The sequence below is a fragment of the Coenobita brevimanus genome, chromosome 63 (assembly GCF_032717465.1).
Source record: "Coenobita brevimanus isolate Jiangsu-jjx chromosome 63, ASM3271746v2, whole genome shotgun sequence".
Lineage (NCBI taxonomy): Eukaryota > Metazoa > Arthropoda > Malacostraca > Decapoda > Coenobitidae > Coenobita > Coenobita brevimanus.
Window position 1 is genome coordinate 31752738 of NC_137016.1, and position 15958 is coordinate 31768695.

The 15958-nt window shown below is 40.9% G+C and overlaps 1 protein-coding gene across 1 annotated transcript in view; it reads left to right on the plus strand.

Moving 5' to 3' along the window:
* Positions 1 to 15958, plus strand: part of LOC145404408 (thyrotropin-releasing hormone receptor-like) — a 222400-nt gene that overhangs the window by 189495 nt on the left and 16947 nt on the right. The window contains exon 3 of the mRNA XM_080275924.1: positions 4937 to 5010. Coding sequence (XP_080132050.1) covers positions 4937 to 5010 — 74 coding nt within the window. The remainder of the gene's footprint in view (positions 1 to 4936; positions 5011 to 15958) is intronic.

The window sequence follows — 15958 nt, forward strand, 5'->3', positions numbered from 1 at the left end:
GACCCCAGCCTTCCCATACCACCTCCTAACATAAAAAGTGGTTACATGGAAATCAAGAACAAAATATGGTGTTCTGGCATGGTGTTAGTATAGTTTATTCAAGGGACTAGCCAACCCTTGACCATTTGACTGTTAATGTTCTAGCTATATCCCCACCCCCCATCTCTCTCTCTCTCTCTCTCTCTCTCTCTCTCTCACAGAGAGAGAGAGAGAGAGAATCCTGTATCCTTATAGTTTCAATAATTCTCCTCCATTCTCTCACTCTGCCTTGCTTTAACCTCTTTTCCGGCTCCCCGTTTCGTCTTTCCTTCAGTCCCTTCATTGCTGTGGTATTATCAGCTATTTGGATGTTGATGCAAGGAAATATATTAGCGTAACTGCATGTTTTAAGCATTTCTTTTGATATGCTATGCCTGTGTATTAATTAACTTTCCTATATCTTATTTCACCTTCTTTTTTGTCTGCGTCACGTTTCGTTATCGCCCGCCATTGGCAAAGCTGGGCGATATACTTTGTGTGTGTGTGTGTGTGTGTGTGTGTGTGTGTGTGTGTGTGTGTGTGTATGTGATACCAAAATATCTCGAAAAGTTGTGGGTTAAATTTCAACAAACTTTAAAGAAGTAGCAAATATGTGGATGTTCAAAAGCCTATCACGTTTGGTATTTTGTAAAATATGAATAGACTTCTTGCGAAACGCGGTAACTGAATTCCGTAGAGTTTTGCGAACTTTCTTCAAATTTGGTTTGTAGGTAATTAATACCTTAACCAACAGCATAATTTGGCGGGTGGTTTGCATTCAACTCCTGAATGCTTTTGCTCAAATGCGAATATATTTTTAGACCAGTATCTGAAGTGCGCCGGTGGTTTATATTGCTGGAAATTAAATTTAAATATTTTTAGTCCCGCTGTATAATGGAAAGTAACACAAGCACCAGTAAAGTAGTATGTTAGATTTTCTCAGAGCATGGGAAAAATGATAAATTATTTATATTTTTCTTATGCCTCAGAAGGACTCCACTGCTAAGGCCTCGGCCTCGATCTCGAACTTCTCAGAAAATTTGGTCTTTGTCCCGGCCACGACATTGTGATGACGAGTGAGCGAGTGCAGCAAGCAAAGCGATGATTACATTCAGCTGAAAAATGCTTAGCCTGACAAGACCCGGCCCGGCACGACCGCGACGGTTTTCGGAGGATAATATTTTTTCTACTGAGTGAAATGGAGAAGAAATTCTCCAGCAGGTAGTTGATACATTTAGTAAATTTTGTTTTTAGCTATATATTTACCGATGAGACCCAACAAACCCCTTGGAATTCCAGCTTTCCAAGGGAATGTACCGAGGGCTTCAGTTGACATGCTCCGCTATGAAATCAGATTTATAAAGATATGCTCTTGTAACACTATGTTTTCTTGTATGAAGTCTAATAATTAAATATCGGATATTACGCCCATAATTTTACATGAACGTTTTTTCTATGTTTAGTTGGTGAAATTTTCAAGGTTTTATCAATCGGTCAATAGCCAGGCGTTTACCGACGCAGTTCGTTGATACAGGATGTCGGGAGCAGAGAACTGAACACTGCACGTGTGGTAAATGCTACGTCGCCTCGCTGTATGCACATCCAGAGTGAAAAGTGAGAGAGAGAGAGAGAGAGAAAGAAAGAGAGAGAGAGAGAGAGAGAGAGAGAGAAACGTGAGAAAGTAAATATTTTGGCTCAAATATTTTTCTGTTTTTGTTCAACTACCTCACCAGAAATGTTGAAAGTTTACACCACTATGAAATTATGATGATATTCGTATGTACAATCGCTCGATCGCTCGTCTTGCATTCACAAAGCGCACTTTACTGGTTTTGTAAAAGCCTCAGTCTTTACCTCGAGGCAGAATGCAAGGCCTCAGTTCCATGCCTTTAGCTTTGACATCGCTATGTTTCTTTGCACAGTTATTAAATTTTTTTATCTAACCGTCTGTTTTGATTCAGTTGTCTGTTACGTAAAATTACGTTTTCTATTTGAATTCCAGTTTGCTTTGTGTTCTTGACATGTTATGAAGATAAGTTTCCTTGAGGAGTTGTTTCTAAGTGCGTCATAACGAATAAAAGTTTCTGGAGACTGTCTTTGTTGTTAGCTTCAAAACGTCTTGGTTTCTCAGTATCCTCTCTTCTTACTTTTTTTGATGTTCTTTATCCATGCCTTTTATGTTTGGCCTTGTTGTAGGTGCTGCACTTCATGTTATGGTAACAGCAGCCTAAGAAGCGTCAATACCCAGATGATCGATGAAACTGGACTTTTTTTTTTTTTTATAAATAACAGAACGGAGGAAGGAAAAACAAATGGGTAAAAAAAAATAATCCATACACCAGATTACTGGTGTCCTCTGTTCATAAAATATCTAACAGTTAGACTTGAACAGTTGTGGGTTGAAATTTGGAGGAAAACAACTCTGGGGAAGCGAGTTCCAGAGAGATGCAGTTCGGGGAATGAAAGAATTTTGATAGTCAGAAGTTCTGCAATATGGTTGAGTGACATTCCAGTCATGAGCGCTACCAAATGCCCGTGTAGCACGAGGTAAGGCATGGAGAGGTGGCACCATGGACACAACTTCGTCTGAGCATTTGCCAAAAAAATATCTGTAAAATAATGCAAGGGAGGCAACATTCCTTCTTACTTGCAGGGGAGGTAGTTTATATGTAATGGCAGGGTTGTTAATGATTCTAACAGCTTTATTCTGAATTTTGTCTAGTTCTCTTAATGCAACCTCTCCACAACCATTCCACAAGGGTGAGCAATATTCAAGCTGAGAGCGCACATGACTCTTATAAATTATAGCCAACTGCTCATCGGCGAAGAAGTTACGGACTCTGTACAATAATCCAAGTTTCTTTGAGGCGGTTTTAGCAAGTGATCTGACATGAGAGGTCCAGCTGAGGGCACTGTTAGGTGAGACACCAAGAATTTCAATACTTTTGGAGATGGGAATATTAGTAGCACTGAAGGTAATGTACGAATCTGGCAATATCTGTCTATTAGTAAACTGTATATATATTTAGTTTTACCAGCATTAAAAGAGACAAGGTTGTTTTGTTCCCATTCACTGATTGTAGATAGATCTTGATTTATGGAGATGGCTGTACTGAGTTGAGAGGTAGAGATATTAGACTTTGTAAATGGATGTCTGAGTGTGAATGAACTATGTAGTGTTGAGTCATCTGCATATGAGTGAATGGGATTGTGAGTGACAGATAAGAGATCATTAATATGAACCAGAAATAGGGTTGGCGCCAGAACTGATCCCTGCGGCACGCCGGCGTTAATTGAGTGGAAATTCGAATATACATCATCTACATTTACTCTTATTTTCCTGTCACTAAGATAAGAAATCAAAGAAACAAAAGACGTTAGTCCATAGCAAGGGAGTTTGGACAGCAGGGAACGGTGCCATACTCTGTCGAAAGCTTTAGAGATATCAAGAGCTACTGCATGAGTTTCACCAAAAGATCAATTGATTGATGGATGGTATGAGTTAAGAGATTGAATATGTCAATGGTGGATCTTTTGTGGCGAAAACCGTATTGTCTATCACTAATTAAGTTGTTGGATTCAAGATGTTTAACAATATGCTTATTAATTAAAGTTTCAAATACCTTACCAAGAGAAGATGTGACAGCTATTGGTCTGTAATTGGAGGGGTCAGACGAACTCCCTTTCTTCGGAACTGGGTGGATATTGGCTTCTTTCCATGAATTTGGGAATAAAGAAGTACGTATGCATAGTCTGAATAATTTAGCTAGGACAGAGGCAAGTTCAGGGGAACACTTTTTTAAAACAATTAGCGGAATTCCATCTGGGCCTGGAGCTTTGTTGGTAGGTAAATTGTCTAGGATGGATTTTACGTATCTTGTCTGTATTTTAAGTGGGGCAATTTCGGGAGAGTCAAGTTCCAGTACTGAGACATTCTGGCTGGTATCATCTATGGTAGAATTTCTGGCAAAGGTACTAGCAAAGATATCTGCTTTCCCACGTGAGTCATTTGTAATATTGCCGTCTGAAGACTTTAGTGGGGGAATGGAAGATGACTTGTTAAAGTTATTATTGAAAGAATTAAGAGTTGACCAGAATATTCTATTGTCATTAGGGTTGTTAAGTAGTTTTGATGCTTGCTTTTGAAGGAAGTTTGATTTAGATAGATTTAATACAGCTTTTGCATGATTTCTAGCAATTTTAAATTGGGAGAGTGATTCAGATGTTTTGATTTTAAGTAAGAGTTATATGCTAATGACTTTTGGGCTGTTGCTCTGGCACAATTGCCATCAAACCATTTTGGAGAGTTTGATCTTTTAGTGAATTGTTGATTTAAATGCTGTTCCTCCATATATGAGTATATGGTGTGTCTGGTGATTTCTGAGTGACGAAACAGTCAGACTCTTGCCGTAGCACTTTGGTAAACACATGTCTGCCATTATTACTATCCTGTTTCAAAACAGTGTCACGCAGCAATTCTATCCTGTTTGCAGTTAATTTCAATTTCATTTGGGAATAAGTTCCCTAACTTTATTTTTTACACATCAGTACAATGTACACAGTATTGTTTTATCTGTATAATAAGTTTTGCTTTAAGGTGTTTTAAGTTCAGTTTTGCAATACTAGATAATTAAAGCAGTTTATCGTAAGTGTAGTGACTGCTTTTGCATAATCATGTGCAGTTATCATATAATTCTGACATCCAGCAGCCAGTACTATTACCTTCATAGCTTTTAAAAACGTTCCAGAAATTGGCATACATAACAGTTGCGTCATTAATTGTTATGGGCAAAAAATTAATACATTATAGTAAAGAGAAGACCTTTATAGACTGTAGTTGATGTACTGATTAGTTACCATTTTTTTTTTTTTTTATATCAATGCCGCATTTTAACACTCTCTTTTTTCCCCCTCATAGTGCCATCAACCCCATCCTGTACAACGCCCTCTCTGTCAAGTTCCGGAGAGCCTTCAAACGCATGTTGTCCTGCGGTGAGTGACATTATAAACCAATCGTAGGAATTAGCCTTAAGAACCAGTCATAGAATCCAATCTTAGAAACCAGATTTAAGAACCAAGCCTGAGAGATAAGCCGTAGAAGTCAGAAGCTAAAATGATCCGTAGAAACCAGTCGTAGAAACCAGTCCTACAAGCATGTCGTAGAAATACTCGTATGTATTAGAAACCCGTCTGAGAAACCAGCTTAACAGACCATTCTTTCATCGTAAGCCAGTCTCTCAGTAAATCTGTTTTTAATTCGTGGCATCGTTTTGTTGTGTTTATGTGGTTTATTTGTTGTGTGCCTACTTTGTTTCTTGGTGTTTATTGTGTGTATGTTAGGTATGTTACTCATTATATTTACTTTTTGTTTATTATGTATCGTATTTTTACTGTTTGATGATTCTTGTGTGCTTATTTTCGGCGGTAGCTAGTTCACCGGCCTACGTGTTTCCTGGTCTACAGCAGAGATCGATTCAAAGTGGTGACTGACATTTAACCTCACCACCCCGGTGGACGTCACCCTAAGCTGAATAAAATCGTCTGGCATTAGTCAGAATATAATGCAAAATACACCCTAGGGCTGAACGGATTAAAGTGAGTGCTGGTGGTGTGCCCTTTCATACACTTACTTGTCATTGTCCTCAGTTGGTTGATACTGACGAGCAAACGGACTTTGGTATACGTAAACATGGCCACAGCAGTAGTTGACTAAAGCATGGATCACTCATTACACACACACACCCTTCTCCATTCGTGCCTTACCAGCATGTTGAAGGGTTACTACTAGCTACCACTCTTACTACTGGCAGAGGGATTGGTCCTGCTGTGGGTCTCAAATTAGTTGTTAAAGTTACAAAAATAATCTTCGTTAATCAGTCTCTTACCATAACCCATTCAGTTCGATGATGTGTTTATTTCTCCAGTCTTGGTGTTTCCATGCTGTTTTTTTTTTGTTTTTTTGTTTTTTCTTGTTTAGGGGAGTATTTCAAACTGTAGGAATAATGATATCCCTTCATTAGCCCAGTCACTACGAGAGTCATTTTCCGAGGTGAACACAGCTATTTAAAAATAACAAGAATATACTAGATAATACTTCACCCAAATGAAGGTAATGTCCTGTGATCCTCTGAGGGTGAAGGGCATTCTGAGGCCCTTATTCTCGTGGGGTGAGGAAGTTTACTAAGACCTCTTCCTTGGCAATTCATTTTGTATGCTTCACCTCACTAGTTTCTTGTATCATATTTATTCCTTTATATTATCGACATGGATTCCATAAAGTAGATAAAACCAATTAATAAAATGGCACGGGCAGAAATAAATTAGAGGAAAAGGTATTAGGGAGCTTCCTTATCCGACGAGAGACTTGAACCCCCCTTAACCCCTTCATTATGATGCTTTTTTTCTAGTTTATATTTGCAACATATAGGCGATTTTATTGAGTTTAGGAGAGACTTTTCCAATCGAAGAGGTTAGAGATAGATTTCCTTCATATTCCCCTTCATTAAACGAGGTCTCCCCATGTGTGAATAAAATCGTCTGGAGATAGCAAGATGAAATCAATAAAATACGTCATGGGATTGAAGGGGTTAAGTAGAGTACGAGGGGGCGTCTCTTGAGCTGAACAAAATCGTCTGGCGGTTGCGAGAATAACCAGTAAATAGCAAATCATCTTACAAGGGTTCTTAGTTTAGGAGGCTTTGGCTATACTGTAACACTTCTTGTTTAGCGATCTGATTTGCACATGACACTCCAGTATCCTCTTGTTTCTTCATCATGGAAAGAATGTCGATACTGATACGGTACAAATAGCATCCTAGAGAACGTTTAGGTGTACCATGCAAAATAAGAAATTGAGGAAGTGTTATAAAGCCTTTTGTGTCACCAAGAATACGAACCGAAAATATATGTAGAATGTTCCTAACCATTTTTGTGTGTGGCAGTAACTCCTGTGCTGATAAAAAGAGTTAAACGGTAGCGAGAAGAACATATCTCGTTCCAGAGAAGAATTATAATTAAAGGTGAATGAGTTTGAGTTAACAGAATTATAAGTACAGATGAAGTGAGTAGAAATATAGTTACAGGTGAAGGAGTTAGTCTGAGTAGAATTATAGTTCAAGGTGAAAGGATTGTAGTTACAGGTCAAGGGGTTAATGAGTAGAAATATAGTTATAGGTGATGAAGTAAGAATGTGGGCAGGTGTAGAAGGGTTGGAGTCAATGTTGTGTGAAAGTCTAATTTCGGATTGGGCTATATTTGTTTCATAAGGGCTGAGAGAGACATCGCCTTTAATCTGCCCCTCTTGTCCCTTACTCTCCTCTCCCCCATCTCCCCTCCTTTCTTACATTACCCTTCCCCATACCTCTTCCCCTTCTCATCCACTTCAACCCCTTCTTATACCCTTGCTCAGCCTCCTCTGTCCTCTCCACTCTCCTCTTTTCCTCCCTGCCGTTCTCTCCCCTCTCCCTTTCTCCTTTCACTCTTCTCTTTTCCTCCTCTACTCCCCTCTTCCCCTTTTCTACATCCTTCGCCTTTAGCTCCCCTACTCCCTTCCTTACCTCCATCATTCCCTTAAACCTCTTCCTATCCTCCTCCCCCTCCTCTGACCTTGTCACTTCCACTCCCCCTTTCCCTCTTCTTCCCTTCCCCTTCCTCATTTTCCCACTCCTTTCCCACCGTCCTCTCCCTCTTCTTACCCCTCCCCCACCTCCGTGAAGGCAGCTTGAGACGTGGTTGGCTGGAGTGTCACCGTTCCCTCTAAATAATAACTAGGTTTTGTTTTACTTTACGATCCTTTTCTCTCAACCCCACTTGGCCGTCTCAGGGTGTAAGAGGTTTTGTTGCACCTTATTCTTTTGCGATTTATTTTGTATTTTACACCTAAATTGTATGTTTTTTCTATCGTTTTAGTATCAACGTATGTTGCAGTAAAATTATACAAGTAGATATTGAGATACACTGTAAAGACTAAATCGCTGAGGATGAGGTGTTGCGAAATTTCCATAGCCCATTAGTATATGACCCTCAATCGTACTTGCTCCTTCTTGCCTCACTTGTTCATCTCAGACGTTTATTTATTAACCTCATTTGTCTGTTTCAGCCCTACTTGTCTTTAATAACTCCACCTGTCCCCCTGTTGTAATCACACTTGTTCTTTATTTAGCCTCACTTTATTATCCCCACTTTTCCGTCTCAACCCTACTTGTACTTTATTAAACCCATCTGTCCCCCTTCATCAGTCACTCATTTTATTTCTAAACCACACTTGTTTTGATTCCTAACCTAACCCTTCACCCCTCCTTTATCTCATCACAAATGCTCTCATCTTTAATTAATCCCCGTCTCAACCTTACCTGTCTTTACTTCACCTGCCAACCTGTCTCTTGTCTTGGAGCACTCTGTCCTTGGCTGTGTTCTCCTGTTTAACATCATGTGTTCTGTCTCCCATTTCACCTGTTCTCCTGTGCTAGCCCCACCTTTCTTCCTCACATTTCACCCTGTCTCATCCACCGTCATTCCTTCCCGTCTCAAACCCCACCGTTTTCCCTCTCAGACCTCCTTTTCTTCCCGTCTCAGACCTCACATTTCTCCCTGTCTCAAACCCCACCTTTCCCCCCCTGTCTCGAACCCCACACTTCTCCTTGTCTTAAATCCCACCTACCCTCATGCCTCAATTCCACCATCTCTGTGACAACTCCCTGTCTCAGCCCCCTTCTTCCTCTCACCAAAGCTCGCACTGTTTCTTGTCTCTGTCCCTGTCTTCAGCGTAACATCCATGCATCCCATCCCTCTCTGTCTCAATTACACTTGCCCTCTCGTTTGAGCCTTATTAGTATCATTCCCCCTATTTGTCCCTATCTCGTCCTTGCTTGTTCCCTCTCTCAACCCAGTCTCTCCCTGTCGCTCTCCCTTTCTTGCACCTCATATCCATCCCCTTCTTCAACCCCACATCCATTCATCTCAACCCCTGTCTACCTCAACCCCACCTGTCCTCTCGTCCCGACCCTCCCGTCTAAAGTGTCTGGTGGGTATCAAGAAGCGGTGTGGTCTGTTTTGTCATACCGAGGCCGTGAATTATTTGAGGTACCGGCATGTTAATATTTGAGGGAGTAGGAGTGAGGCTGATAGGAGAGGGGTTAGAATTTGTATTTTTCCTTTTTTTTCGGAGGGGGGGAGGAGATGTTTTGTAACTGTTGATGTTTAGGAGAAGGAGGAAGAGGAGGCTACGAAGGAGTTTGGTCTACGAAGAGAAGAGAGAGAGAAAGATGAGGGAGGGAGGGGCAGGAGGAGGATGGCTCAAAACAGGTTACATTTGCAAGCAGCAGCAAGGGAAGATGGAAGACTGGATACAAAACATTGGGTTAGGTTTTCCAGGAGGAGGACTGGGGAGCTAAGAATAGGTTAGGCTTACCGGAAGTTGGATGAATAAGAGTGAAATGAAGAGGAAAAATAAGAGGAGGGAGTGGAAAAGAAAGAAGAGGAAAAGGAAATGATGCTCATAAGAAGAAGTAGATGAATGGTGACAGGAGAGATATTGGCCGTTTTAGGAAGTTGATGAAAACGGTGGTGGTTTCAGGAGAGAGAGAGAGAGAGAGAGAGAGAGAGGATCGCTACTCTACAGCAGCCAACACTATGAAACCTAGAGGCTCACAGGAAACACAAATAAAAACAAATAATACCATTGGTGGCTCTAAAAAGATAGTCGTAACAATAACATAGTCCGCCAATAAACCATATTCCATAACGTGATGGTCTCAGTAGCTAAGCAGTGCTCTCTTTCCAAACCTTCACAATCGTCCACCTTCTTCTCTTCCTCCTCTTCCTCCTTCTCTTTCTTTTCCTCCTCCTCATGTTTATCGTTATCACTGTCATCGTCATCGTGGTCGTCATGGAGAAGGGTGTGCCTTGTCTCACTCCTTTCCCACGGTTTGGGATGGCCAGTTATGCATGATATACACGTACGTATTCCGTTTGATATGTATGTGTTTTTATATTATATTTTTGATATGATTCCACATAGAAGAGTGTCCCAGTAGTGTTAATGGACTCTGTATCTAATCACACAAACTCCAAAGTCTACGCCAAGCTGAATAAGTCTGAATGGAGTATCAAGAGTAAAGCAGATGTGATTTCATCTTGCTGGACAGTAAACAGAGACTAATAATATGGGCTAGATATATTATGGTAAGATCTAGCCTGCTAAATGAAGGTCGATTACTTTAAATTAGGTTAGGTTAAATTTAGTAGCTTAGTCATGTTTGAGCAGGTTCAGTTATGTTAATTACCCTCCATGGCCATGGGTCGGGAATTTTCTGTGCACCCCAGGCTGACGCCGGCGCCGTTTTCTGAAGTTTCGAAATTTGATTTTTTTTCTTGCCATATTGAAGAGAAAGATCAGATGCACCTAACAGTGCAAATCCCAGCTTCCCTGACCCATTCTGTGGCTTGCAATGGAGCGTGAAAATTGCAGAAATATCGGCAACCGATATCCGCCGCCAAGAGGTGCTGCTGCAGTGCAACTTTGCAGATGCTGTTATAATTTTTTTTGCCCCCGAAAACAATGTGAATGGTGCTGAAATGTTGCACATATATGAGACGTGATGATTTCGAATGATTTTGGCACATAAGTTACATTAAATTTTTTACATTAGCGTTCTGCCCATGCTTGGAAAAGGGAGTGAAAGGGTTGAATTTTCAGTCCTAAATAAGAAAATTGTCCATCCCCTGAGGCTAGGCTCTCCCAAAGGAGGTGAAAGTGGAGGGTCAGATCCGGTTAGCGATAGGAAGTCGAGTCGCAACTTGCCGCTCCCACACCACGTGCATAGCTCAAAATAGAATCGCAATGCAGTTTCAGAACTACAAATAAGTCTAATTATTACGAATACAGAGACAAAGCAGAAATAAATACGTATACTGACGGGGGAAAATGTATTTTTTCCGTAATTACATGTTCACCTTTCTCTATCATTTTACCTTGTTGTTTTCGCAATATGTTGCTGCCTGTCTGTCGTGAGTATGGGAAAGTATGATATTTTCTGCCTGGGTCGAGATAATGGATGTAACTATGTGTGTTTAGGCATGACCATGAGCAAAAATTGTACATCCACTCTTCACGGCAGCAGGTGGTGAACTGATAAATGAGGTGTGAGGGCGTGGAGTCTCATTTCGCAGACGTTCATTCACTTCCCGAAAATTTTCAGTTTTCTACAAGTCACACTGCATCGAATGATCCAAACCAGTACAACAAACCTGAGCAAATAGGTAAAGATACCAAGACAATTTTCATGTCTTTTTTGTTTTTGCCTATGTTCATTTATAATCATAAACAGGGTGGTTGTGTGTGTTTTGCAAGGAAGGAAAAAGATATTTTCTGTCTGGATCGAGGTAATGGGTGTAACTATGCGTCTTTAGGCATGCCCACGGAACAAATCGTCCATCCACTCGCCACAGCAGCCAACAGGTAGCAAACTGACAGTGACAGATGAGTTGTGAGAGTGTGATGGTCAGTCTCATGTCCCACATGTTCGTTCACTTCCCGAAAGTTTTCACAGTCTTCAACAAGTAGCACTGCATCGAATGATCGAAACCAGTACAACAAACCTGAGCAAATAGGTAAAGATACCAAAACAAAAATGTATTTTGTGTTTATTATCATGTCCTTTTTGTTTGTGCCTGTATTACTTCATATTTGTAAACAAGTTGTTTTGTGTGTTTTGTAAGAGAGGACAGAGGACAAGAAGTTATTTTCTGCTTGGGTCGAGATAATGGGTGAAGTTGTGCTTGTTTAGGCATGGCCAGGAGTGAAAAAATCGAAATTCCACTCATCACAGCAGCAGGCTCTGAACTTCTTGATGAGGCGAATGGGAGTGTAGTGTAGGTCAGTCTGAAGACGTTCAGAACATTCGTTCACTTTCCAAAAATTTGTGCAGTTTTTTATAGGCTGCGCTCAAACGACGCTTGCGGCCATATATCGGCTAACCACCATTAGTCCGGCGGCCATTGAGAGGTTAAATCAAGTTGTTTGAAAGATCTATTTTAAATTAGGTCAGGGTAGAACAGTTTATGTTGTCGTCGTCGTTGCTGTCGTGTCCTCAGGTTCATTTGGACGTGAACCCAATGTCGTGTATGTTGAAGTTGCACCTCTTTCAGGGGATAGAGAGGGAGCTGAGGAATGTTTGTATGCCACCGCGTGAAGGCGTCCCTCTCCAGGATCTGGATTAGTTATACTAGGGTATATTAGGTAGTTATGTCACCTGATAAGAATCGCTCTGAGTTAGGGACGTATTCTAAGTGGCACCGTATGTTTCGAAATGTATTCATCTTTACGATCTGTTTTGCCTGTTACACCTTGATAATCCCCTATGTCATTTGTTTCCAGTATCGATATGGTGTACCCCAGCAACGTACTGTACAAGACGATAATAAGATGTAATATGCCAAATAAATCGTTTGGGAAGAGATGCTACGAACGCTCCAAGTTACTTTGGAATACGATGCTTGTGCCTATTGGATGGTTTAACATACAATAGTGTTAAATGAGGAAGGTTACGACAAGGGAACTGCCGGCGAAACTTTTGACGAGAAAAAGAGGGAAGTTGTGTATATGTTAAAGGACTTCAGGCACAGTTACCTAAGTCCAATCGGAAGTTACGTAGCAGAGTTACGTAACATACAGTACATTACTCCTTCCATGTTGGTTGTTCAAGTTACTTTTTACTGTTGTTTGTCAGGTATTCTCGGTGGCTTAGGAGTCTCCGTAGCATCTATTTTGTTGCAATTTATTTTGCCTGTTGCACGTTGTCATTTATGTTTATTTCGTTTTGATATCGACATACTTGCATTATTAACATGAAAGAGGATACTAAAGTGTAATGTGCAAAATGAGTCGCTGAGGAAGAGGTGTTAGGAAATCTCTAAATCTACCCAATATCCGTCATTGAACCGTTGGCTGAGGTGAGTCTCCCTGAGCTGAATAAAATCGCCCGTCGCAAACTTGAGTGCTCAGTGAAATTATTCTTGGACAAAACAGTAACCAAGTCAGTTGAATGACATTTAAAATTTTATTCATGCTACTTATAGAGATTCTTATTCAGCTTAGGAGACTGTTCATACTGGACAAGTTAGAGTTAGCCTTCAATGTTTCAGTACGAGAAGACACGCAATTTTATTCATTGCCAGAAAGTAAGAAGGAAAGAGGTTAACCGGAGTCGTGGTGGTGGTCGTGGTCGTCGTTGTTCTTGGTGATTTGTGTTGGTGATTCTTAATGTTATTGATATTTACGTTGATTTTTGTTAATTTTACTTTTGTTGTTGTTGTTTGTGGTAGGTTGGGGCACTCACCATCCACTCACTTGTAGTGCTGCTCTCGGGTGTCTGCCCTTTCCTCTCCTCCATCCTTCTTTCCCTCCATCCTCTTTTGTGTTTCTTTCCTTTAGTCTTTTCTCGTCCTTCTGCCTATGTGTGACTTTACGTTCCCTCGTCTGTCTTTTGTTCCTTCATTCTTCCCTCTTCCATCTGCCTGTGGGTGACTCTACACTGAGTGATAAGCAAAATGGTTTCCTGTACACCAGGAAACCGTTTACTGTGCTGTGTGGTAACCATATAACCAAATTTGGGCGCCTGGTGGTTTAGTGGGTAATTCTTGCGCTCCGATCGGATTGAGCCGGTGAATGTTTACATCCAAGGGATGGTTGGGGTTGATTGCTCACGTAATGTCACTCAGGGATGAGTGAGGCTGGTCACTCTCATCTTAAATGTCAGGACCAACTGCCTAGCCCCGGGCTCCTACGCTCCTCATGGGGCAACGTAGGATTGGATGATGGATGGATGGATGGATGTTGCTGTTGCTGCTGCTGTCCCGGTTCATCTAGTAAAGTGACTGGGACGAAATGCGCTTTTACTGAAATGGCTCCTCATTCCCGAACACCCACGTCACCTTGTCTTTTACGGAATGGTGTTTTTTCGTTAAGTTTAGGTCTCTCTCTCTCTCTCTCTCTCTCTCTCTCTCTCTCTCTCTCTCTTGTTTCGTCTCAGGGCATAGGTGTCAGAGCCCGTTCCCTGAGGCCTAGTAGTTCCCCCATATACAGTTGACATCAGACGTCATGTCGCCCCTGCTGCTTCTCTGCCCATGCTCTTAGAAAATCAGTGTGGTGGATCCGCAACAACCCACACTGATGATTTATTTACCCTCAAATCAGTCTTATGCGTTGTTTGCTGAAGGTCCACCACATTGATTATCAAAATTCGTGGAGAGAGAGAGAGAGAGAGAGAGAGAGAGAGAGAGAGAGAGAGAGAGAGGGAAGAGGCGACAGTACCGTACGCATCCACATGTCAACACTTCTGCGCTAACACCCACCGTCAATACTGAATAAATGTAAGGGCCGTCTCATACAGGACTGGTATATTGGTATTAGTAGGGGTCTTATGCAAAATTCAGATCCTTAAACTATGCCCTGTCCCAGACAGATTCGAACCCACGCCCTTTAGGATAGTAGATCACCTCTCTATGGACTGGTATGGTGTGGTGTGACTTCGCTAAAATTGTTAAAACCTACGGCAGTGAAACACCTCTCGTCCTAAATCGTGTGTGTGTGTGTGTGTGTGTGTGTGTGTGTGTGTGTGTGTGAGAGAGAGAGAGAGAGAGAGAGAGAGAGAGAGAGAGAGAGAGAGAGAGAGAGAGAGAACCGTTTTATGAGATGGTGCCATGTCTGAAAATACACCCATCGAAAAATGTAATCAAAATACATCCTTGAAAAAAGAAAAAACAAAAGTGGAAAAACTCATTCTTCGAAATCTGCGTCTGTGGAAAAATTCATCCATAATAAATCAGTGGAAAATACGTTAATAATACATCCGTGGAAAGACACGTCTCTAATTTATCCATGGAACAATACATCTTTAATACGTACGTGGAAAAATACATCGACAGTGCATCCGTGAAAAAATATATCCGGAATACATTCGTAGAAAAGTGCTACAAACTTCCATAAAAAAATGTTCCTTTGAAATTTAGATCCATAGTGTATTATACGGAAAATGCAAACCGTGTCCCAAATCAATACTACGTGTGTGTGTGTGTGTGTGTGTGTGTGTGTGTGTGTGTGTGTGATTCATCAAGTGACAGAAAGAAAAAGTTTTTGTGGGAAAAGTTTTAAACCATCGCCCTAAAAATACGGCTGGATGGATTTGTGACAGAGGGAGAGAGAGAGACCCTTTGTAACCGGCCACTTAAACAGTGACAGAAGTGAGGGCGTTAAATAAAAAGTTATTGGAGACAGCGAGATTGAGAAAGCATTGTAATTTATGTGGTCATTCAGGGCAACGTAATGTATCCTCATTGTTACGTTGAAAGATCCTTGAAATAAAATAGAAACAAAGGGAAGGAAAAGGAGGAGGAGGAGGCGGAGGAATAATGTGAATCATTTTGAGAGGAGTGGGAGGAGGAAGAGGAAGAGTAATACCAATAATAGTATTTATAATGAATAATGATGAATAGTATTGAGAAGGGGTGGCGAATGAATACTAATTATAATAATAACAGTAATACTGAAGATGGAGAAGATGAAGAAGAAGGGGTGAAACAAAAAGAAAAGAAAAAACAAGAAGAAGGAAAAGTAGGTGAAGAAGACGTGGCGCGCCAGAGATATGCAAGAAAGGGTTATTACAAAAAGAGGTTGTTTCAGAGGCACTGTGTAAGGTGAGTTTTTAGAGAAGATGAGACTGTAATTTGTACGTTTGTTGATGTGATTTTCGAGAGAGAAAGAGGTTGGTAAAACTTGGCATACCGGTAGGTGTAAATGTTTATGTTAGAAAGTTTGAAAAAAATAAGAAAAGGAGGCACGATAAGTAGTGTGTCAATGGAGGAAAATATTGGATAGTAACCAAGGAGACATATACCTTCCTCATAACTAAGGCTCATTAGTTTTCATGCAACTACGATTTAT